Source organism: Podarcis vaucheri, assembly GCF_965113315.1.
Source record: "Podarcis vaucheri genome assembly, chromosome: 16".
Lineage (NCBI taxonomy): Eukaryota > Metazoa > Chordata > Lepidosauria > Squamata > Lacertidae > Podarcis > Podarcis vaucheri.
The window spans coordinates 37,516,362-37,542,451 of record NC_138754.1 but is presented as its reverse complement, the minus strand read 5'-3'; the positions used below and the strand labels follow the sequence as shown (position 1 = coordinate 37,542,451).

Here is a 26,090-nt window from a genome sequence, read left to right as displayed (position 1 = left end):
CAAAAACAAAATGTGTACACTTGTAAATTCTCTAATATATTTGAAAACAAATGAACACATGCCTGTCAATCTTTGAAAGTCCGTAAAAGTATAATAAGTCTGTGGTTGAAACAAAGTGAAAGATGCTATCCTGTGGGCTGAGCGGTAAAACTTTTTTTAGGCGTTCATGGTGCCGAAGTAGTAAGTGAATAACAACGTAGGACAGTGATCCCGGATAATCTGACTGTTTCGCTGGAATCTTCTTCAGCACAACCCATAGATTAGAAAAATGCACAAGGAGCAGTGGTCATGAGGATACAGTCAGATTATCCACAGACGTGTGTTCATTTGTTTTCAAATATATTAGGAAATCTACTTTAAAACACAAGAGCAAATGCACATTTGCACCAGCTCTTTGCGCCATGAGAAACTCTGGGAACATACCAAGAAAAGCAGGCAGGTGGGTCTGAGCACAACATCTCAAGTGGATTACTGTTTATTAACTTATTAATCATATGTATACACTGCTTTCCCTCAAACAAGCTCAATGTGGCATGCACATATTTTCTCACACCCAAGAGAATCTTACTGCCTAGATCAGAACCCAGGAACCTGCAGTTCTACTAAGAATTCCTTGGTCCTTTTCACATGTATTACTGGTGCTCTATGGAACATGAAACAAAAGCCCAAAGGAAATCAGCCATGTCTGAAGTCTGCCCTAGTTCATAAAAGCTGATGCCACAGTAAAGCTGCCCCTGTCTGCAGTGTCAAAAGATTCTGAATTTGCATTCAGATCAAACCACCAAAACTTTAAATTTAATTAAGGCAGAACGAAATAGCACGTTGCATTTCACTTTAAAAAACAAAACAAAATGCAAAACATTTCCCCAACTTTCATTATTAAGAACCCTAGGGCTATTTCGACAAAATGTGAGAAAGAAATGCCATTTAAATTATCAATCAGAATGCTGGGATTATTGCTCCATCATCTAGGCGCTGAATTCTGAACGATTTGAGTAAACACCTCAATTTTTTGAAGGCAGCACATTAAAGGCCAGAGATCCGGCCATTTTGGAAGACTGGCATTTGAGAGCACTTTCATGTTACTGCTTCCTTTTTTAAAACAACAACAACCCACTAGCATAGTATTGGCTGTTGGCTTTAAACATTTTGAGTTACACTTTATCTGCCCAAAAGAGAAAGCTTGATGAAAGAGTACATTTTTTGACTTGTGCATGAGAAAAAATAGTTTACATTTTTTTAAAAATCCAAACAAACCAAGGGGTGGAGCCAAACTGGCCCAATGAGACCTGCACATGTTTGTGGGGCACAGATTACTAGTTGACCATTTTTTGGGGGGGGTGGACAAAAAACAGGAGGGGGGATGAAAAGGAGTATTCTAGAAAATGGCCATTGCTGGCTGGCATCCTTAATAGGAGCAGTATTTTGTTGTACGCCTGATTTGTACTTGATTAATTATTGATTGTTCAACCCTGGGGTGGGTAACCTAAGGACCAGGGGCTGAATGTAGCCCTCAAAACATTGCTCTCTGGCCCTTGGAGTTATTTACAGCCACATTCCTCCATCCCAGGCTAGACCCCTCACCACCGCTGAGTGTTTTGCCTACCTGAAATGTGTCCTTGAAATTGTGATAATGCCTCTTGGTTTTCTATATGGGGGATAGGGAGGGGCTGCAAGCATGTGTAGGAACTAGCCTACCATACAGTATTAAAGTAAAAACAACATTCATTGCTTGGCCTATTTTTGTCTCTGGTCCTGCCCACCACTCGTATGCAACCCCCCTCCCAGGATGTCCAGAAGGAAATGTGTCTCTCAGGCTGAAAAACAGTCCCCACTCCTGTTCGACCTCCTAGCATCCAAGGCCCACAACAGATGCTCAGCATGCAAGTTCTTACAGAGGTTGGGCTCTATAGCTAGGAAAGAGTTGTAGTCCAGCCACATCTGGCAGGCCATAGGTTCCTCTCCCCTCCTTTAGTAGCAAAAACTCTGGGGCTGTACCTCCCACACCATGACAGCCAGACCCCGTCATGGAAGCGGAAACCCCTGTCCATTTGGGCCTGAAAGAATCAGGTGTGACACCTTTCTCAGGGGTGGAGAGAGCACAATGCTAGGAGTTTGGTGGGTTGATGCACCTGCTTACATGAATTTGGAAGTACCCATCGGGTTTAAAGGGATGCGGGTGACGCTGTGGGTTAAACCACAGAGCCTAGGACTTGCTGATCAAAAGGTCGGCAGTTCGAATCCCCGCAACGGGGTGAGCTCTCATTGCTTGGTCCCTACTCCTGCCAACCTAGCAGTTCGAAAGCACGTCAAAGTGCAAGTAGATAAACAGGTACCACTCCAGCGGGAGGTAAACAGCGTTTCTGTGTGCTGCTCTGGTTCGCCAGAAGCGGCTTAGTCATGCTGGCCACATGACCCAGAAGCTGTACGCTGGCTCCCTCGGCCAGTAAAGCGAGATGAGAACCGCAACCCCAGAGTCGGTCACGACTGGACCTAATGGTCAGGGGTCCCTTTACCTTTACCAGGTTTAAAACAAGTCCAATGAAGTAAAATAAAAAACCCAAACAGAATTTAAAGTCGAAATACACGCCTAGGGGTTTGGTGGGTTGATGCCGGTTGCAACATCAGGCTTAAAACGAGTCTTTAAAAAACCCCAGCCACTCAGAATTCAAAGTTGAAATACAAGCCTGAAACTTACACACTCAGAACTTTATTTACAACTTTGGAAATTTTGCCCACCCACCTTGAAGTTCAGCGGCTCCTTGAGATACAGTTCTTCCAAATTGCTCGGAACTGCTGACATGTTAATATTAAGCAGGTTAGGTTTTTGGATCAAACGCCTCATTTATGAATACTGCATTAAAACCACCATACATTATGAATTTGGGTTATTAGGGTGATAGGGAGGTGAGCTGAACCATTTAGGAAGGGGGGACGAGCCTAGAACTAGGGGTCACCCACAGAGACAGCAGCCCCCCTGGCCTTTCCAACTTCTGTGCCTTCCCAACAAAACTGATTAATCATTCAGCAACCTGCAGGAATGGTGTCATCAAAAGGGCATTACTAAACCTGAATGTGGGTACAAGGCTCCCTGTGTGTAACATGGGCACAATTCTGATGTGTGCCAGTGGAGTTTGAATTTCTACTTTATTAAAATGGGCACTACGCGGGGCTGCCCTTGAAGCTCTCCCAGAAACTCCAGCGGGTGCAGAATGCTGCAGCGAGGCTCCTCACGGGGTCTCTGTCATGGGAGCATATTCACCCAGTGCTTTTCCAGCTGCACTGGCTCCCGGTGGAGCACAGGGTCAGATTTAAGGTGTTGGTTTTGACCATTAAAGCCCTTCACGGCCTAGGACCCTCGTACCTACAGGACAGCCTCTCCTGGTATGCCCCACGGAGGACCTTAAGGTCCACATATAGCAACACCCTAGTGGTCCCAGGCCCTAAGGAAGTTAGATTAGCCTTAACCAGAGCCAGGGTCTTCTCCACACTGGCTCCGGCCTGGTGGAACGCTCTGTCTTTTGAGACCAGGGCCCTGTGGGATATGATCTCTTTCCACAGGGCCTGTAAGACAGAGTTGTTCCACCTGGCCTTTGGCTCAGAATCAGTTTGATTCCCTCCCCCTTTTTCTTTTTCCTTTCTCCTCCTATGATGAGATTGCTCCCTAATTGTTTTAACATTGTATGTTAATCTTTAAATTTGTATTTTAATCAACTTGTTTTTATTATTGGTTGTTAGCCGCCCTGAGCCCGGTCTTGGCTGGGGAGAACGGGGTATAAATAATAATAATAATATTATTATTATTATTATTATTATTATTATTATTATTACACATGCCAGTCCAGATATGTATAGAGAGAGAGATATTCAGAGATAAGCGATAGAGGTAAAGATATATCTGGGAAAGAGCCTGAGGGAATGATCCTAGACAATCCCATGGATGTCTGCCAGTGTCCATTTGCATGCATCCTGGAACCAAAAAGGGGCATCTGCTGAGCTTTCTCCTCACGGAGCTACCATTCCGAGTTCCCTGGGGAGAGGCACTCTACGTGGGGCTACCTTTGAAGGTTACTCGGAAACTACAGCTAATCCCAAATGCGGCAGCTAGACTGATGACTGGGAGTGGCCGTCGGGACCACATAACACCAGTCCTAAAGGATCTTCATTGGCTCCCAGTATGTTTCCGAGTACAATTCAAAGTGTTGGTGCTGACCTTTACAGCCCTGAATGGCCTTGGCCCAGTATACCTGAAGGAGCATCTCCACCCCCATCGTTCTGCCCGGAAACTGGGGTCCAGCGCCGAGGGCCTTCTGGCGGTTCCCTCATTGCGAGAAGTGAGGTTACAGGGAACCAGGCAGAGGGCCTTCTTGGTAGTGGCGCCCACCCTGTGGAACGCCCTCCCATCAGATGTCAAGGAAATAAACAACTACAGTGGTGCCTCGCAAGACGAAATTAATCCGTTCCGCAATTCTCTTCGTCTTGCGGTTTTTTCGTCTTGCGATGCACGGTTTCCCATAGGAATGCATTGAAAATCAATTAATGCGTTCCTAGGGAAACCACCTTCAGACCAGGTCCGGGGACAGTCTGTCCCCGGACCTCTTCTGAAGGCTGGGGGGGGGGACAAGGGCTTTTCTTCCCACCCCCAGCATTTTAAAAAACCCTGGGACAGCGGAGGACTTCTCCGCTGTGCGGGGCTATCTTAAAATGCTGGCGGGCGGCATTTTAAAATCGCTCCGGACAGCGGAGGACTTCTCCGCTGTCCGGGGCGATTTAAAAGCCCCTGGGAAGGCAGGCAGGGGGAACAAAGACTTTCGCCCCCTGCCCGCCTTCAGAAGGTGTTCCCGCCCCCCGCCCCACTTCGGAACAGCTTTCCGAAGTGGGGCGGCGGGGCCAGGTGTTCCCGACCCCCCTCCCCACTTCGGAAGAGCTTTCCGAAGTGGGGCGGTGGGGCCAGGTGTTCCCGACCCCCCTCCCCACTTCGGAAGAGCTTTCCGAAGTGGGGCGGCGGGGCCAGGTGTCCCCGACCCCCCTCCCCACTTCGGAAGAGCTTTCCGAAGTGGGGCGGCGGGGCCAGGTGTCCCCGACCCCCCTCCCCACTTCGGAAGAGCTTTCCGAAGTGGGGCGGCGGGGCCAGGTGTTCCCGACCCCCCTCCCCACTTCGGAAGAGCTTTCCGAAGTGGGGCGGTGGGGCCAGGTGTTCCCGCCCCACCTCCCCACTTCGGAACAGCTTTCCGAAGTGGGGCGGCGGGGCCAGGTGTCCCGCCCCCCCTCCCCACTTCGGAACAGGTCCTGGACCTCTTCTGAAGGCTGGCGGGGGCGAAAGTCTTTGCTCCCCCCGCCTGCCTTCAAAAGCTGTCCGGCCCAGGCATCCCGGACCTTTCCGCCAGCAGCGGCAGCGCTGCCGCTGCTGGCGGAGACTTGCCGGCATGCCGAAGCCTGTGCGCAGCGCGCCCAGGCTTCGCGGATCTCTCTGCCAGCAGCGGCAGCTCTGCCGCTGCTGGCGGAGACTTGCCGGCATGCCGAAGCCTGCGCGCAGCGCGCCCAGGCTTCGCGGATCTCTCTGCCAGCAGCGGCAGCTCTGCCGCTGCTGGCGGAGACTTGCCGGCATGCCGAAGCCTGCGCGCAGCGCGCCCAGGCTTCGCGGATCTCTCCTGCCTTCAAAAGCCGTCCGGGATAGCAGGAAGCACTTCCCTGCTATCCCGGACTGCTTTTAAAATGCTGGCGCTGGGGAGCAAAGCCTTTTGGCCCCCGCCAGCCTTCCTGGACCTCTTCTGAAGGCCGGAGGGGGGGGAAAGGCTTTGCTCCCCACCGCTAGCATTTAAAAGAGGTCCCCGGAGATTTCCCTATGGGCTTTCGTCTTGCGAAGCAAGCCCATAGGGGAATTCGTCTTGCGAGGCAAATCGCGGACGAAAAAACCTTTCGTCTAGCGAGTTTTTTGTCTTGCGAGGCATTCGTCTTGCGGGGCACTACTGTATCTGATTTTAGAAGACATCTGTAGGCAGTCCTGTTTTGGTAAGTTTTTAAGGACTGATGTTTTTATTATGTTTTTATGTTGCAAGCCGCCCAGAGTGGCTGGGGAAACACAGACAGACGGGTGGGGTATAAATATTATTATTATTATTAATTGTTAAATCACTTTGTTCATTCTAGCTCTGTGAGGGTGATAAAGGTCTCCTAGCACTCTTAACAAACTCCAGTCCCCCCCAAAAAAAAATTCTTTGGGGAAAGCCAGGGTGGTTATGATTCTGCTTTAAATGCATATTACAGATGGGGCTTAATAGATTAGGATTCTTTAAAAGGTAGGATGGTACCATTTATTAGAATCATAGAGTTGGAAGAGACCACAAGGGCCATCGAGTCCAACCCCCTGCCAAGCAGGAAACACCATCAGAGCACTCCTGACATATGATTGTCAAGCCTCTGCTTAAAGACCTCCAAAGTAGGAGACTCCACCACACTCCTTGGCAGCAAATTCCACTGTCGAACAGCTCTTACTGTCAGGAAGTTCTTCCTGATGTTTAGGTGGAATCTTCTTTCTTGTAGTTTGGATCCATTGCTCCGTGTCCGCTTCTCTGGAGCAGCAGAAAACAACCTTTCTCCCTCCTCTATGTGACATCCTTTTATATATTTGAACAGTATGACTGAACACTCTCCTATGCTTTTGAGAATCAGTAAATTAGTGTTGTCTCTTATCTCTGCCTACAGTTACAACAAAGGAGGAGGTGGTCACTCCGGAAGAGATCACATCTTGAGCCGCTAAATGGCAGAGCCTGCTCTCCTTTCTGTTTTGATTCTTCGCCATACTTCCCCCCGCCCAATCCCACCTGCATGCTATGAAACTGTAACCCAGGAATCCAAGCTGCAGGGAAACAGGGCTATCCACATGACCACTTACCGTATGGCTGTTTGAGGTGCTGTTTGAAAACTGGGGGATTCTCAAGTGCAGGCTTTGGAGGACATACGTTGTCTGCATCTGAAGTGAAAGAAAGGAAATTGTTTGTATTCTGCTGGAAGTCGGAACATGTGCCAGTCCAAGATGTCAATGGACTATACCAGGCATAGGAAAACTCCAGCCCTCCAGATGGTTTGGGACTATAGTTCCCAACATCCCTGGCCACTGGTCCTGTTACCTAGGGATGATGGGAGTTGTAGTCCCAAAACATCTGGAGGGCTGGAGTTTGCCTATGCCTGGACTATACCTCACCCATCATCCCTGACCATTGGGCCATGATGGACGGAAGAGGAAGGCCCTGGAGTCTAGGAACACCCAGAGTGCCACAGGCCCCCCATCCCTGACAAGGGTCCCATCAATGACTCTTTACAGAGTGCAGGGTCCCTGCCCCAAGCAGCTTACAGTCTATTGGCTGATGTCAACATGGGAAGCAAATACTTGCTTGTCCCTAGAAACACACACTTTTTCTCCTTGAAAGCAATTGATTTGCAAACAGACCCAGACGTTGTTGGGCTTCCCTGCAATCTATTTTGTGCTCTTGCCCCTTTTTCTACTTTTTTTAGACGCGGCAGCCATTTTGCGTCAAGCCACACTCCTGCGGCAGCCATTTTATGACTGGCACCCCCGACTCCATCTCAAAACGTCAAGGACTTTCGCCCTCTGCACTAACAGCCAAAGACTGTTTAGGTGGCAAATCTAGCCCCCTTGCTGCTCTTGACATACAGGAACCAAAAACCGAATTGGGCCCTGTTCACCAACCTGAAAATAGACCGTCCAGTAAGGTATGAGGGCCAGGAAGACTGGAATGATTTTGACCAGCGCTTTCACATCCTCAACTTTATCTTCCCTGAATGGCCCTCCATGGGATGATTTGGCCATCTCGAAGAGGCTTTGTTTGGGAGCTGGTTGATGAAGTACCCCTTGGGTGTCTCTGCTTGAAAGAAGGAAGAAGGGAGATGGATCCAAAAGGACTGCAACACAGCAAAACTGGAAATTTTGGGAAACCTGTATAGTATACTAGCAGCCCCATCCCCAGTGTTGCTTGGGAGTTCTAAGAAACAAACAGACAAAATCAGGGCAGTTTGGAAATCAGTGTTTACAACTATCATACAAAATTGGGTTTAAAATCAGTGCAGCTTTGAAAGGTTCAGTCCGCCATCTTGGCTCAAAAACGGCATCCAAACACTCCCAAAGCCAAAGATGTTTTCTAAGTTTTCTCCAATATGGGTGCACAGCATCTAAAAACACACACTCTCTCTCTCTCTCTTTTGAGACAGAGACTCTGCAGCAGCAACCAGCTGACGTTCTTCTCCATCCAGTGTTTGCAGAATATTCCTCTTAAACCTATTTATGCTACTGCTGCCTTTTCAATCTTCCAAAGTGTGCTTTATTGCATGCTGCTAATTGCTCATTCTTCTCAACATTATGTATTTTTTTTTTACAATTTATTACTTTATGGGTCGTTAATCTGCCTTCAGTTATCTTAGACATAGGCAGGACATTCCTTTTGATAACAAGCAAACACTCATGCTTATTTAATCGGGCCACTAAGCTCGCCTAAGATTTCTTTCCCTTGGAGAGAACAATGTGTGTGTGTGAATGCATCCGTATGAATCAGTTTCCCAACATCCTGTCACATTCTAGGGTAGGTTTGGCCCTCTGGCTGCTGCTCAACTACAACTCCCAACAGGTCCCAGGAAGGACAGACCCCCAACCTGGCCTTAAGAGATCTCCACATGGTCGCTACTGGACCCACACCAGTCACAAAACGCGCCTGGGGAATTTCGAACACTGCCTAGAAGGAGGAAATCTCAGCTACATACCTGTTGCTGGAGTATTCCTCAGGCCTCTTCCGGGAACAACACGAATAGGCCAGAATCTTAAACATGTCTGTGAAGGCGCTGCCGTCAGGGGGTTTTGTGATGAAGAAGCTCTGGCCACAGAGAAACACGACGAAGGACACCCCAATGCAAACAGCTGGGATGATGTAGCCGATGACAAAACTCACGTTCTGCTGGATGTACGCGATGCCTCCCAAGGATACGATGGCCCCCAAGTTTATGCTCCAATAAAACCAGTTGAAAAACCTTCGTGTGGCTTCGGGGCCCCGGTCTTTGACCTGCACGAGAGTTTGTTGTTGTTCTTAAATCTCCTCCGTAAAAAAACAACCTACAAGTCAATAACTATTTGCCAAAACAAATGCCTAATCAAGAGCAATGCATTCCCATTCAGTTTTAATTGCATTCGTGATGCTTCTGAAAATCCAGGAGGGTCAGAGAAAGTGGTGGGGTTTTTTTGGGGGGGGGACCAGTTGTGTTTGTTGGTTACTATGTTATGTAGGTTTGTGGTTTTATACAGGCAAGGCCCCATTTATACCCGTTCAACACGCGCTCAGTCATGCACACGCTTATTGCGCCGTCCCCGAAAGCAATCCCAAATCATCACAAAAAGGGGCGGAACGGGGTGCTTGCAGGCTTGCGACGGTGCTTCAAATATACGTGATTTCACTGAGCCGTGTGGTGCCTTGGGACGTAACCCCACACTAAATTGGGGTTTGCCTGTCTTGTAAACCATCCTGTGATCTTCAAACGGCGGGCAGTATAGAAAATAACAAGCAAGTCAGTATTAACTTGGTGATGTTTCTAGGAACCCACCCAAGATTAAGAATCTAAGGATGCATTCAGACTTGGGGTTCACTGCCTTAGTTTTCCTGGTGATCCCACTAGTACTGTTGCCAAGCTTTCTAATGTACCTTTTGCACTGCCTTAACTATTGCCTTATGAAACTGCAGCTGTCTGATTGATCTACAGAACCACGGCACACTAAATTTCATCCACACCAGCAAGGCACCACAGCAGATGTCATCAGACATGTCACCTCTTATGCCCATGTGTGCTTTTGTTCCCCATGAAAATGGGGGGAAGGATCTGCATGCCGGAAAATAAGTCCCCCAAATTTTGTCACATGCTGTGAGCCAAAACAGCAGGAAAGTTACAGCACATGATTTTGCAGGGTTAACATGGGCGATGAGCTTCTGCTAGATTCCTGGAAGTGGATTTCACAATGTGTGAAAGATCACGTGAAACGTGGAAATGCTCAGGTAAGGAAATGTCAGGAGTAAAAGTGCTGTCTGAATGCAGTCTAAGAACAGCCCGGCTTTTCTAATTGGGGTTATCTGCCCCATCTGCAGAGAGATTAAAGTGCCATAACAGCAGGACTCCAACAGATACCACAGTCCTCTAAGCAGCCCCTTTCTAGTAGGGAATTGCTTCCGATGTTCAAAAGCACATATCTGGTGACTAGATTGAAATCTACAGCTTGATGAGCCTGAGCACATGGCTGTCAACCACTGGTGTTTTTTTGTTTTCCATCTAAGAACACCACCAATTGCTGGATAGCTTTTAAACCAGGGGCTGGGAGCCTGTTGCCCTCCCGATGTGTTCGACTCCAGCCAGCATGGCTAATGGTCAGCAATGATGGGAGCTGCATTCCAGCAACGCCTTGAAGGCTGCAGGTCCCCCCACTCTTGACCAATGGCTTTTAAAACACATGACTTCCTCCAAAGAACCCTGGGAACTGTCGTTTGAAGGTGCTGGGATTTGTAGCTCTGTGAGGGCCAACGGGTGTCTCCTAACAGTCTCAGCACCCATTCTAAACTACAGTTCCCAGGAATCTTTGGGAGAAGTGATGACAGCCCATTTGAAGGTGGCTACCATACCTTCTGAGAGCTGGACCATAAAGAAGACTGATCGCTGAAGAATTGGTGCTTTTGAATTATGGTGCTGGAGGAGACTCTGGAGAGTCCCATGGACTGCAAGAAGATCAAACCTATCCATTCTGAAGAAATCAGCCCTGAGTGCTCACTGGAAGGACAGATTCTGAAGCTGAAGCTCCAATAATCTGGCCACCTCATGAGAAGGGAAGACTCCCTGGAAAAGACCCTGATGTTGGGAAAGATGGAGGGCACAAGGAGAAGGGGACGACAGAGGACGAGATGGTGGGACAGTGTTCTCAAAGCTACCAACATGAGTTTGGCCAAACTGCGGGAGCCAGTGGAAGTCAGGAGTGCCTGGCATGCTCTGGTCCATGAGGTCACGAAGAGTCAGACACGACTAAATGACTAAACAAGAACAAAAACAACAACCATACCTTCTATTCTCCACCCTAAACATACCCAACCATTCCTCAAAAGGCTTGGCTTCCAGGCGCTTGGATAATCCTGGTCGCCTTCCTCTGTACATCTTCCAGCTTGTCAGTACTCTTCTTAAACTGTGGTGCTGAGAACTGAACACAGTACTCCAGATGTGGTCTGACCAAGGCAGAACTATTACATCCTCTGATCTGGACATTATACATCTCTTGATGCAGCCTAGATTAGCATTAGTGCTTTTCTTTTTGGACGCTGTATTAAGCTGTTGACATGCAGTTCAGTAACTGAACTTTCCTCCTTACAAAAACCCAAGTTGCGCACACACAGACTAGCAAGGCAGGGAGAAGAAAGCTAGATCAGAACGTTTATCAGGAATTGGGACTTTTTCAGCCTGAGGGCTGCATGCTTTGCAGGTGACCATCTGGGGGCAACATCCCAGTGGTGGGCAGAGGCAGAGGCAGAAGTGTGCCAAGTGCTGAACATAAATTTTACCTTTTGTACCGCTGTGGGTTAAACCACGGAGCCTAGGACTTGCCGATCAGAAGGTCGGCAGTTCAAATCCCCACGACGTGGTGAGCTCCTGTTGCTCGGTCCCTGCTCCTGCCAACCTAGCAGTTCAAAAGCACGTCAAAGTGCAAGTAGATAAATAGGTACCGCTCCGGCGGGAAGGTAAACGCCGTTTCCATGCGCTGCTCTGGTTTGCCAGAAGCGGCTCAGTCATGCTGGCCACATGACCCCGGAAGCTGTACGCCGGTTCCTTCGGCCAGTAAAGCGAGATGAGCGCCGCAACCCGAGAATTGGAGCTAACAGTCAGGGGTCCCTTTACCTTTTTTACCATAAGATGGTTTCTATGCACACTGCCCCATCCCTCTCCATTCCTCATGCAGGCAATCAAGAGGCATGACCAGAATTTGGACACATCCCGGTCAGGCAAAAACACTCAAGGAGGGTGCAAAGCAAGGGGCAGTGAGCATGTGGCCTGAGGAGAGTATACCAAGGGCCCGAGGTTTCCCAACCCTATTCTAAGAGGAAAAATACAGGGGAGCGTTCAGTCCCAAATCAGAACCTGCAGGAAATCAGAGCGACAGTGATTTTGCAGGGTTTCAGACTGGAGTCTCTCTCCCCTCCCAAACCTGGGGGTGGCAGGGAATGAACCTGGGACCTTCTGCATGCAGGTGCTCTACCACCCTTTGTTTCTGCCACCTTGGCGAAAGTAAGACCACAGCGATTCCGGGAAGCCACTGAGGAGCAGCTGTGCAGCAACTCCCCGCGAGGAGGAACTGAGAGATGCAAAATATAGTTCCCTGCTGACCAGAGTTTATAGCACTGCCGTAAATCTCCCAACATTTCACAGCCGAAATGAGGCTCAGACCTGCGTGCGCTTAAAGCAGCCGTATCTTTGCAAGAACCGCACTAGCTGGGCATCTCACCCACCCCTCCCCAAATCCATGTTGTGAGGGGTCTGCACTGCCTGCTGTCCGGAATATGACTTGGCTATGCAATGGCTGGCTGGCTGGCTTATGAAGGTGGATCTCTTAACAGGGGTTCAGATGAATGCCCCCCATATGCAGAAACAAAGCATTTTCATTCTCCCCCGTTGCTGGATGTGTGATTGTTACATCACATGTCTGTGTTTACATTCCATGCTTGGAAAGTGTGGGAAACAGAAGCCAGTCCTATCTCTTCTGTTGTATTGTATTGTACTTTTTTTTTTTTTACTTTTTCTCTCTCTTTTGGAGAAGATGTGAGAGGGCGCCATGATTGCTTTGTCCTGTAAAAAGGTAAAGGTAAAGGGAACCTGACCATTAGGTTCCGTCGTGACCGACTGGGGTTGCAGCACTCATCTTGCTTTAGTGGCCGAGGGAGCCGGTGTACAGCTTCTGGGTCATGTGGCCAGCATGACTAAGCCTCTTCTGGTAAACCAGAGCAGCACACGGAAACGCTGTTTACCTTCCCGCCGGAGCGGTATCTATTTATCTACTTGCACTTTGATGTGCTTTCGAACTGCTAGGTTTGCAGGAGCAGGGACAGAGCAACGGGAGCTCACCCCATCGTGGGGTCCTAGGCTTTGTGGTTTAACCCACAGTGCCACCCGTGTCCGCTTTGTCCTGTATATATTGCTTAATAAATTACTTAAATGCCACACCTCATAGCCTCAGCTTCCAGCTTTACTCTGCTGTTTGAGTGTGCACATATTTTCGGTTATGTGTTGCTGCTGCGCACCTGTTGGAGGAAGGACAGCAAGGAGGGAGCCAGTCTAGCTTCTCCAGGGAGGTAGTGCCAAAGTCTGGGAGCAGCCACCAAGAAGGCCCTCTCTCGCAAGGGTCATCTAGTCCAACCCCCTAAAATGCAGGAATCATGGCGACAGAATCCCTAACAGATGGCCATTCAACCTCTGCTTAAAAACTTCCAACGAAGGAGCACCTTTGGAGGTGATCCATTCTACTGTCAAACAGCTCTTATGTTTGAAGATGGCTCTCATATCACCTCTTGGGCTTCTTCACAGTAAGCCTACCAAACTCCCCCATCCATTCCGCAAAAGGCTTGATTTCCAGACCCCTTCATCATCTTGGTCACCCACCACCCTCGGCGCAAGTTCCAGCTTATCAGCATCCTTTCAAAATTCCTGGAACCTCCTTGCCCCAGACATTATAATGGAGGAGAGGGTGATAAATAGAAATAATGATGGAATATACTAAATAATAACAACGGCAGCTGAAGATACTTTGCTAATGCGCCTTTGCACTGCATTCCTCTACTCAGCACATGCCCAAAATATGTCCGAGACTCACAGGCCATCTCTGTTTAGGATGAATCACCCCTTAAGAGAACATTTGTTACAGGGATAGACACACACAGAGAGAGTCCAAGATGCCAGTTTTAAACAGAGATGTATGCTTGGAACTGATGACTAACTGAAGTTCTTATGCCCAGTCATTGCACCAGTTGCTAAATTTCCTGAGTTTCCATCTCAGCAAGGGGAAAAAAATATGAAATGAAACACAGAATTCAGAATGATCTTCCTGCTAAATCATCGCTGGGGATCTATTTTGCTCAAACCTTCAAGCTTCTCCAGTTATGCAATACTTGCATTTAGCAGAGCAACATGATATTAAGCCCAGGCCATGCTCCATAACAAGCATGACTTGTTTTAATCGAATTAAAGTGTCCCGTTTCCTCCAGCTTGGCACCCGTGCCAAGGAGGCTGGGTGAAAAGCAAACCCGGGATGGTTGCTGGGTAGACGCCATTGCTTAGTAGCACGGTTGTTGTTTATTTCTGCATTTAGCAACATTCATGGAAGAAGAGCCCTGTGTCACCAGGGTGCTTACCCCCAATTTCCCCCACTCATTGGTTCCAATGAATTGGGTTACAAAAATATGGTGGACAGGAGAAAGGGAAGGAAATAGAGAAGGCGCAAGCTGCATTTTTAAAGCAGTGCTTTTCAAACTTTGTTCTGAGACTCCTGACTGAGAAGATGAGCAACAGCAGTGCAGGCGAGCCGTTAAAAGTTAGGCAGTGTACACACTAAATCTTTAGAGCAGATTCAAAGCACATTCCACCACCCCTCAAAGGATTCTGGGTGCTGTAGTTTATCTCTCACAGAATGGCTCTGAGCATGTTCTGGGTGCAGGAATTTGTTTGAAGTTCCAGAACTAAATTGAGCTCAGCCTGTTTCACACAAAAGTTAACATTCTTCATTGCACCAGTTTAATCTTATGTAGGGTTTCCTCCTGAGCCTTTTCTTGTCCTGAAATTATTCCACAGGGCAGCAGAGGTTTAGGATCCATTTTCCTTCTCCTAGATGGGTTACCTTCCCAGGTGGATGATGGTGATGATGATTTATTGAATTTATATACCGCCCTATACCTGGAGGTCTCAGGGCAGTTCACAGGAAAAAAAAAAATACAGTGGTGCCTCGCAAGACGAAATTCGTTCCGCGAGTTTTGTCGTCTTGCGATTTTTTTCGTCTTGCGAAGCACGGTGTCGGGAAAGTTTTGGAAAAGCTTCAAAAATCACCAAAGTCTTTAAAAACCTCAAAAAAAGCTACCACACCGCGTTCTATGTGTTGCTCCCCGAAGTCAAGTCGCAACTGTATTAACGGTGTTAAGAAAAAGGAAACAAACTTGCAAGACGTTTCCGTCTTGCGAAGCAAGCCCATAGGGAAAATCGTCTTGCGAAGCAGCTCAAAAAACAAAAACCCTTTCGTCTAGCGGGTTTTTTGTCTTGCGAGGCATTCATCTTGCGAGGTACCACTGTATAAAACCATGAAATAGATAATCAAAATAAAAATGACCACCCAATCACACACACACCATGAATGAGCCCCCTCTGCCCCCTCAGCAAACTTTTTCAGCAGGGGGCCGGTCCACTGCCCCTCAGACCTTGTGGGGGGCTGGACTATGCTTTGAAAAAAACTAATGAACGAATTCCTATGCCCCACAAATAACCCAGAGATGCATTTTAAATAAAAGCACACATTCTACTCATGTGAAAACACCAGGCAGGCCCCACAAATAACCCAGAAATGCATTTTAAATAAAAGGACACATTCTACTCATGTAAAAACACGCTGATTCCAGGACCATCTGCGGGCCAGATTGAGAAGGCGATTGGGCCCCCGGGCCTTAGTTTGCTTACCCATGTTCAAGACAGTTGGGCCCACTATTAGTCTTCTCCGTTCAATCTGCCAGAGCCTGTCTTCACATAAATAATAATAATGATGAACTAATTAATAACGAATGGATGCTTTTGAATTCTGGTGCTGGAGGAGACTCTTGAGAGTCCCATGGACTGCAAGAAGATCAAACCTATCCATTCTTAAGGAAATTAGCCCTGAGTGCTCATTGGAAGGACAGATCCTGAAGCTGAGGCTCCAATACTTTGGCCACCTCATGAGAAGAGAGGACTCCCTGGAAAAGACCCTGATGTTGGGAAAGATTGAGGGCACAAGGAGAAGGGAACGAGATGGTTGGACAGTGTTCTCGAAGCTACCAACATGAGTTTGACCAAACTGCGAGAGGCAGTGGAAGACAGGAGTGCCTGGCGTGCTCTGGTCCAGGGGGGTCACGAAGAGTCAGACACAACTAAACGACTAAACAACAACAATTAATAACGAGATGGGTGCAGCCACCGTTCCCCATTCATTTCAGCGGTGCTGCAGAAGTTGCTGCCTGATTGCCAAAGCTGAACATTCAGACTGGCATGTTTTGTCTTTTAAAGACAGTTTCGCTTCCTCACAGGCGAATGGGCTAAATTCAGAATTGCAAGAGATTGGGGGGGGGGGGTGTCAAAATGCGTCACACAGAAGAACAGGAAATGGACAGAGTGCAATGCTGCTCAAAAAAGGGAAGCAGGCGATGAAGAGGACATCACAGTCCCAAGCCTATTTTTTGAGAACGAAGCTCTTTATCTGAGTCAACCCTTCACATCAGGACACATTCCTGGAAATGTAGGCAGGTGGAGATGTTTGCATATATTTATTTTATGTAACACGCCCCACGGACACCATGACTAATGTACAATTTGTCCTGCCGCTTGTCAGGTAAAAGCAGTGATTTTTGTGTCCAGGAAACCTGGGTTCAAATCTCAAGCCAGCAAAGAAAGAAGCATTTTAACAGGCCAGATTGTCAGATGCTCCACACTGTTTTCTCTTTATGTTCTGTATTAGTTTTTTGTGGTTTTTTACATATTTATAGTCCCTTTTCTTTATTTTTATTTTTATCTTATGTGCTTGCACACACATTTCCAGCATTAGAAAACTACAGTAAAATATTTTCAAAAACCCAAAGTCATACTGTGGTTAGGTATTTGAATTACAGTGGTACCTCGGGTTAAGTACTTAATTCGTTCTGGAGGTCTGTTCTTAATCTGAAACAGTTCTTAACCTGAAGCACCACTTTAGCTAATGGGGCCTCCTGCTGCTGCTGTTCCGCCGGAGCACAATTTCTGTTCTCATCCTGAAGCAAAGTTCTTAACCTGAAGCACTATTTCTGGGTTAGCGGAGTCTGTAACCTGAAGTGTATGTAACCTGAGGTACCACTGTATGTTGGTGGGGCAGGGGAGAACTCTATAATATCCACACTAGTTGTAAGTCATTCCTTTTCCCAAAAAGATTCTGGGAATTGTAGTTCGATGAGAAGGGCAAAGAGCCACCGCAGAATTCACAAGTCTCAGAAGCTACAAATCCCAGGATACTTTGCTGGAAGACACGACAGCTAAAGTGACCTTCAGAGAGAAGGATGGGAGGCTTATGCTATAAATAATAATAATAAACAACTTATTTATACCCTGCCCATGTGGCTGGGCTTCCCCACATAATAACATAAATCCACATTAGTTAATTTATGAGAGCGAAATTAAGTTTATTTGTTTTTTTTATAACCCAACAGTGTTGCACACATATAAAATGGCACATGAATGATGTTGAAAAGATTTAGCAGTTCTTCGCACATCTATCCCGGAAACTCCAGGGAACACCCAATCGATTAACCAACAGGGTTGGGAAGTGGAATTAAAGAAATGAAACACACACAGCAACAATGGAAATGGAGAAGTCAGGTCCTTAAAGTGTGATTTATGGTTGAAACTAAGAAGTGTGTGTACGGGAGACTGTATTTCAGTGGCAGAGCACGTGTGTCGAATGCACAGGGCTCCAGGTTCAATCTCTGGCATTTCTGACTAAATACAACAACAGATCATGTAGGAATTGATGGGGAAAGACCCTCATTTAGTGGTTCTTGTTTACCTGTAATCTGCCTTGAGTCCCTGTCAGGAGAAAAGGTGGGGAATAACAACAACAACAACTAGATCAGAGATGGGGAACCTACGTCCAGCCATGTCCCATTCTGAAAATCATGCCTGAATCAGCATACTGTTCCCAATGAAGTAGTTCTCTCTCGCTCTCGCTCTCTATATATGCAGGGCAGTTTAAACTAGTCTCAAAATGACAAGCGCACAAAGGAACTTCTGCAATCACATAAAAAGGTAAAGGGACCCCTGAACATTAGGTCCAGTCGTGGCCGACTCTGGGGTTGCGGCGCTCATCTCACTTTATTTGCCGAGGGAACCGGCGAACAGCTTCCGGGTCATGTGGCCAGCATGACTAAGCCGCTTCTGGCGAACCAGAGCAGCACACGGAAATACCGTTTACCTTCCCGCCGGAGCAGTACCTATTTATCTACTTGCACTTTGGCATGCTTTCAAACTGCAATGTTGCCAGGAGCAGGGACTGAGCAATGGGAGCTCACCCCGTCGCGGGGATTCAAACCGCTGACCTTCTGATCAGCAAGTCCTAGGCTCTGTGGTTTAACCCACAGCACCACCCGCGTCCTGTATGTGCAATCACATACTGATCCCTCAATTCCTGAGATTGCAATAATGAAAGGGAACAATAGAAGATCCCCTCTTGGCCAGCCTTTCCCAGAGGTCCTCCAGATGGGAACTGGAGTTCAGCAACATCTGGAGGGCACCAGCTTGGGAAAGGCAGGTCTAGGCTTTGCTTGGAAGAGATTCAAGGTGATCCTTGCACAGCTACCAACAAATCAGCCTTGCAGGAACCCAAGTCTTTATTCCAAGGAAGAGTCATCAATGAAAATACATTTGGTTGCTCCTGGGAGGTGGAGAAGACCCTTTTGTTTGTTTTTTATAAATATTTATTATTATTTTTTCCTAGGTACAGATGTGAATCCAGATATAAAAAGAGATTACAGAAAAAGAAGAAGAAAAGCAAAAAAGATCCATCTTTCCAAAATGTTTTTTCATAACCAACCGGACTTCCCCACGTCTCCCTCACCCTGCATTCTTTACAATAAAAATATCAGGAAATTATCACCTTGTTTCATACATTCTTTGAACTTTCCAATAATTATATTTTGGGTTTAAAATACTTATTATCCATTTACTTTCACCGTAAAACAGATATAATGTTATCTTAAACTTTAGTCCTTTCATAATTATAACTTAGTTTCTCATATCTCCAAATTTTATTGCAGAAGCTAGACTTTCCAAATCATGCAAATTCTTAACTTTCATATAACTTATAATATTTTTGTAAATAGTCCTTAAATTTTTTCCAGTCCTCTTCCATTGTTTCTTCTCCCAAATCTCGGATTCTGCCAGTCATTTCAGCCAGTTCCATGTAGTCCATCAATTGCGTCTGCCACTCTTCCAGTGTGGGTAAATCTTGTGTCTTCCAGTATTTTGGAGAAGACCCTTTTGAACAAACCAAACCACAGTGCTGGTTTTTCATGAAACAAGGCAGGGAAAGGAAGGGTATATGAAAATCCAAGGGTGAAAATTACGCCCTAAATTCTCCATGGTGCACTACAGTAATAATCACTCGTGTTTGCATCCACCATTTTGAAGTTCTGATTAAAGTGACCACCGGCATTATTTCTCTCTTGACACAAGCAGCCACCTTCTGGGAATAGATGGGATTTTCAAAAACCTTTCGCAGGTCAAACCTGTAGTGGAAGTTACTATGCCTCATTGATTAACAAGTGGTATTTGGGGCTCGGGGGCCAGAGCTATGCCAGAGCAATAAACTATTCTGGACACAAACAAAACAAATCAACTTTTGACTGTTCCAAGATGGAAGGGCAATGATCTAATTCATGAGACTCAAGGTATCGTATGGGCATTTGATGTGCTAAGATGGCCAGAATTCCAACACAAAAATACAGAAATGAAATGTCTGATGAGAAAGGGACCGAACCCACACACACATACTTGCACACCATGTATCAGCCACGACACTGATGTCCAAAAAGCATTATGCCATATGGTATGAAAACGGAGGAAGGCACATTATATTAAAAAGGCTATTGGCTTATCTAGCTCAGTACTGTCCACAAACACGGACAGCAGCTCTCTACGGCTTTCTACAGAAGGTGTTCCCACCCCTACCTGGAGCTGCTGGGAACTGAACCTGGGACCTAAGTGCTAAGTAGGTGCTATACCTCATATGTGGTGGGACTGTAGGGGAAAAAAATAATAATTGGGAAATGATATATAATGAGTTGAAGAAAATGCTCCAACTAACATTTGTCAAAAACCTGAAACATTTTTGTTAGGGATTGTAGGAAAAGTCCTGCCAAGGAAACTGAAAAATATCTTTATGTATGCGGACAACGGCGGCAAGAGAGCCAGTGTGGTGTAGTGGTTAAGAGCGGTAGTCTCGTAATCTGGGGAACCGGGTTCGCGTCTCCGCTCCTCCACATGCAGCTGCTGGGTGACCTTGGGCCAGTCATGCTTCTCTGAAGTCTCTCAGCCCCACTCACCTCACAGAGTGTTTGTTGTGGGGGAGGAAGGGAAAGGAGAATGTTAGCCGCTTTGAGACTCCTGAAGGGGAGTGAAAGGCGGGATATCAAATCCAAACTCCTCCTCCTTTTCTTCTTCTTCTTCTTAATAGCACAAGGATGGAAGAACAAGGAAATCCCAACCAAAGAACTGTGGCAAGAGAAATTGATGGACTACGCAGAATTGGCAAAACTGACACACAAACTACATGGCAAGGATAACTGCGATTTTAAAGATGAATGGGAACCCTTTACAAAGTATTTAAAGAAACAACAAAATGAACTGGACTCCTTGGCAGGTTTGGCAAGATCCACCAGCTTGAGGGCGTCAGTTCGACTGTCCAACAGCTCTTACCAACAGATAGTTCTTCCCAATGTCTTGTTGGAATTTACCTTTCTTATACAGTGGTACCTTGGGTTACATACGCTTCAGGTTACAGACTCCGCTAACCCAGAAATAGTACCTCGGGTTAAGAACTTTACTTCAGGATGAGAACAGAAATCATGCTCCAGCGGCGCGGCAGCAGCAGGAGGCCCCATTAGCTAAAGTGGTGCTTCAGGTTAAGAACAGTTTCAGGTTAAGAATGGACCTCCGGAACGAATTAAGTACTTAACCCGAGGTACCACTGTAATTTGAACCCATTGGTCCAGGTCCTACCCTCTGGAGCAGCAGAAAACAAGCCTGATCCATCGGCACACCTTCCAGCACGGCCTTCGCTGATTCAAGATGTGATTATGTGCTCACTGCCCAATCTTTTGCATGCCTAGCAAAAAAATAAGCCACGTCAAATTCAGAGTTAACTTGCTCCTAGGCAAACATGTGCAGAAATGCAAGCAAAGAATGTTTTTGCTAGATCAGACGGGCCTTTAGTCTGAGCCATCAAGTTCCTGTGTTCATGGTTGTCCTCTTATGTGTAGGGTTTCTGTGGACATGATTCGAAGGCTACTTCCCCTGAACAACTTACTGTACTTCAGTTGTGATGGGGCAGCTTTGTTTTAAATCTTGGTCAAACGGTTAAGTTCACACTGCACCTTCCTTCATAGGAAAGACTGCATGTTCAGTTGGATGAAAGACAGACCTCACTCACCCTGTCCTTTCCCTTGTAAAAAACCCCCCAAAAAATTCTCATCTTTATCTCTTGAGAGTCCAATGCAGCAAGAGGAAAACCCCAGGGAATTGGGCGGCAAAGAGTAGAAAACAATGGGATAGAAGAAACAGGTTAATATCCAATAGTTTATTATCCTATTAACTATCCACTCCTTCATTAAACTATTTCCTGTTTGCTTCCTGCTCAAGTCCCACTTCCCTCCCTTGGGGATTCTCGAAAGCCACCCGGTTTATAATCCAGCTAGCATTCTTTTGTTTGAACTGTTATGTGCTCAGTATGCACCGTATTATTCAATCAAGATTATTTGGAGCATGTCATCTTCCTTTTCTTTCCCTGCCTCCCTTTCAATCACGGCCGTCTGAGGAGATCTGAGCAAATCAAAAACTTCCTCCTATCATTGCAAACACAAGTCCATAGAACAAAGGCTTTGTGTCCTTTGTTGTGTGTGTTGCAAGACATATGCAACCACTGACATTTCTGCTTGCTGAGATTCTGCTGGTGAAAGAGCATGATGGGTTTTTTTTATTATTTGCACAGAGCCTTTTCCCAAACAGGAAGAAAATACCTATGCCTTAGAAGTTGATGTGCGTACATGTAAACATACAAGCTGGTTATGCAAAGGAAATTCCACTTGAAGTGTTGAGTGAATGTCATGTGGAGCCAAAGACCATAGGGATTAATTTGATGTGCCTCTCCCAACCTGGTGCCATCTATGTTTTGTGCTACAACTCCCATTTTGACCTGTTGAAGTCCACAACATCCTGAGTCTGCCACATTAGCAAGCCCTGGTTTAGACTTGCATTTCTTGAGCAATGTGGGTCATGGGCTCACTGCCAGAAGGACACGTGAAAAGGATCTGAGGTCTGAGTAAACCCCAGGCTTCAAATGAGTCAACGGTGTGATGCAGCAGCCAAAAAAGCTAATGTTGTTCTAGGCTGCATCAACAGAAGTCTAATGTCCTGATCAAGGGAATTAACAGTCCTGCTCTAGTCTGCCTTGGTCAGACCTCACCTGGAGTACTGTGTCCAGTTCTGGGCACCACAATTCAAGAAGGACACTGACAAACTGGAACGTGTCCAGAGGAGGGCAACCAAAATGGTCAAAGGCCTGGAAACGATGCCTTATGAGGAACGGCTAAGGGAACTGGGCACGTTTAGCCTGGAGAAGAGGAGGTTAAGGGGTGATATGATAGCCATGTTCAAATATATAAAAGGATGTCACATAGAGGAGGGAGAAAGGTTGTTTTCTGCTGCTCCAGAGAAGCGGACACGGAGCAATGGATCCAAACTACAAGAAAGAAGATTCCACCTAAACATTAGGAAGAACTTCCTGACAGTAAGAGCTGTTTGACAGTGGAATTTGCTGCCAAGGAGTGTGGTGGAGTCTCCTACTTTGGAGGTCTTTAAGCAGAGGCTTGACAACCATATGTCAGGAGTGCTCTGATGGTGTTTCCTGCTTGGCAGGGGGTTGGACTCGATGGCCCTTGTGGTCTCTTCCAACTCTATGATTCTATGATTCTGTGTGCAGACAGAGGAGGGCAACCAAGATGACTAAGGATCTGCAAGCCAAGCCTATTGAGGAGTTGGCTATGTTCAACCTGGAGAAGAGGAGACTGAGAGCCATCTTCAAATAACTACAGTGGACGCTTGGGTTGTGAATGTGATCCGTGCAGGAGGCACGTTCACAACCCACAGCGTTCGCAACCCACAGTGAATGAATGAATGAATGAATAAATTTATTACGGTCATAGACCAGAAGAAAAAAACAAACAAACAAAAAAAAAACATAAAAGGCAGCAATAATTTACAAGGGAATGATGGTGTCAGTTAAAAGTTGTAAAATTATACATAAAAACAATACACATATACACACCCACCCACACACACACACATATACATACTCATATATGCACTACAGTATATGTATGGGCTTAAAAAGGGGGGGGGCTTATCCAGGGGTCAGATCTTTTACTTTTTTTACAGCTAATGCCCTCCGCTTGATCGCGGCCGCAGAAAACGTGGCCACTTTCAATGTTACTTCTGGGTTTTTGTCTCCTAGTAGGATTTTCAGCCGCTGAGATTCAGATCGACCTGGAAATTTCTGAACGATAGGGGAGATAAACAGTAACCTGATATCCCCGTAAAGGTCGCAGTGTAACAGCACATGTGAAGCCGTTTCCACCTCCTTCAGACCACATGGGCAAACTCGTTCAGCATAGGGTGTGCCCTCGTATCTGCCCTTTAGTAAGGCCGATGGCAATACATCAAATCTAGTAAGGGTAAACGCCCGCCTATATTTTGCGATTTGTAGGTCCATCAGATATGGGGTTAGATTAAACCCTTTTCCATAATCTTGGATAGCTGGATATTTATCTATCTTGCTCATATGGTCCTGAAGCTCTACATCTCCTATTCGCTGGCTCACCATCATTTTAGCCTTTTCAAAGCCTGAGGCTATGAGTTCTTGTGAGGAAAGCCCCAGGCCCCTCAATTTTTCATAAAGCGACAATCTCCATTTAGACTGGAACAGGTCTAGTAGAGTCAATGGAGCCACTCCCACTGGGAAAAATATGAGTTTTAGCCAGAAGTGAATCTTCAGGATCCATATCCTGGCATTAATAGGGAGTTGGCCAACCTCCAGCCTAACGGCAGTGTTAGAGACACAGGTAGGTAACCCTAGTAGGGAACGATAAAATTTAGTTTGTACAGATTCCAGGGACTTGAGTTTTTGACAATTAAATATCTGGGTGCCATACGTCAATTGTGGAAGTATTTTTGCAACAAAGACCTGGGAGGCAGCAGGAACATATTGACCTCCTTTTCTGTAAAAGAATCTTATGATAGCTCTGGAAGATCTTTGCGCATTTACAATGGAATTCTTAATCTGATGGCACCAAGATCCCTTCTCATCAAAAATTATTCCAAGATATATAAAAGATGTTACTTGCTCAATAGGTTGGTTATTAATTTTCCATTTATGTCGGAGTTTTCTCTTGGAGAACACCATAATTTTTGATTTGGTGTAGTTTATTATTAGGTGTTCAGCTTCGCAATACTCTGTAAGAGCTCGTAAAAGTTTTCTTAGACCCACACAAGAGAAGGAAATAAGTGCCGCATCATCCGCGTACAAAAGGACCGGGATTGGTGTATTATTTAAATTTGGGGAATGAGTACTTGCTTCCTCCATCTTTCCGACTAAGGAGTTTATATAGAAGTTAAAAAGAATAGGGGCAAGAACACAGCCTTGCTTGACACCATGGGAACTTTGGATTTCCTTTGATAGGTTCCCATAACGGTCATGTCTGTGTCATGTCTGTGTCATGCACGGGTTGAGATTCGGCGCTTCTGCGCAACCGCCAAAACCCGGAAGTAACTCGTTCCGGTACTTTCGGGTTTCGACAGGTCCGTAATCCGAAAACTCGCAACCTCAAGCATCTGTAACCTGAGGTATGACTGTACAGTGGTACCTTGGGTTACAGATGCTTCAGGTTACAGACGCTTCAGGTTCATAGCTGTCAACCTTCCCTTTTTTTGGTGGGAAATTCCCTTATTCCAGCGCCGTTTCCCGCTGCTACCCCGGATTGTTACATATCCAGTAGACTGTCCCTGGAACAAGTGAGGCTGCTGATCCCTTATTTTCGAGGCTGCTGATCCCTTATTTTCAAATCTGAAAGTTGACAGCTATGTTCAGGTTACAGACTCCGCTAACCCAGAAATAGTACCTCGGGTTAAGAACTTTGCTTCATGATGAGAACAGAAATTGCGCAGCAGTGGGAGGCCCCATTAGCTAAAGTGGTACCTCAGGTTAAGAATAGTTTCAGGTTAAGAACAGACCTCCAGAAAGAATTAAGTTCTTAACCCATCCCAAGGTACCACTGTAAAGGGTTGTTACATAGAGGATAGAGCCAGCTCAGGAACCCCGGGAACAGCTTCAACTGGCCAGCTAAACCAGCAGAGGGGAGTTGATGGGTCTCAAACCCCTTGGTGACTTTGGGGATTGAGCAGACAAGACCAACAGCAGGTCCAAAGGCCAAAGAAGGCAGTTTCTGCATGTGCTGTAAAGGGAAGTGAGGGGCAGGTGGGGCTCATCTACCTGGGAAGGAAGCCCATGTAGGGGAAGGAAAACTGTGGTCATCATCAGGAGAAGAACAGGCTAAGGAGTAAACACAACACAAATCCGGAGTGAAGTCCCTAAGTTGCTTGGATGGCGCCTTGTACTCCTCCTTCCAGCGGTTTGACTTTGGAGGCGCACTCCATTGTCTCTTGAGGCTGAGGGATGTCAACAATACATATTCTAATATTATCAAATAGATGACAACATTTTGCATCAAGTTTTCAAGATTAGGAGGATTAGCAGATTCCTGAAAGCTTGAAAAATCCTCGTACCCTGAGATGCCAGGGACTGAACCTGTAGCTTTTTGCACGTAAAGGGCTGGTCTATGGTCTTTCCCATGAGACCTGGAAAAGTGACAGCAAGGTGGAACCAGCAGCCCTGGGCTAGCTGAACTAATGACATGGGTCAACAGAAGCCAGATCCATACATACACCATCAGCAATATTGAGTCAGGAAATCCATCTAACGT

General features: G+C 46.5%; 2 protein-coding genes across 3 annotated transcripts in view; one reads left to right on the top strand and one right to left on the bottom strand.

Moving 5' to 3' along the window:
- Positions 1-26,090, top strand: part of GLT1D1 (glycosyltransferase 1 domain containing 1) — a 144,710-nt gene that overhangs the window by 56,521 nt on the left and 62,099 nt on the right. The gene's annotated exons all lie outside the window — the stretch shown is intronic.
- SLC15A4 (solute carrier family 15 member 4) overlaps positions 1-26,090 on the bottom strand; it is a 60,280-nt gene that overhangs the window by 31,939 nt on the left and 2,251 nt on the right. Inside the window, exons 2-4 of one of the 2 annotated variants that reach the window (XM_082204147.1) lie at positions 8,776-9,071; positions 7,712-7,883; positions 6,896-6,973 (exon numbers count right to left, since the gene is read on the bottom strand). In XM_082204147.1, the coding sequence (XP_082060273.1) occupies positions 6,896-6,973; positions 7,712-7,883; positions 8,776-9,071 (546 nt within the window). Of the gene's footprint in view, positions 1-6,895; positions 6,974-7,711; positions 7,887-8,775; positions 9,072-26,090 lie in introns of both variants that reach the window. The other variant, XM_082204146.1, reaches the window with a different exon arrangement.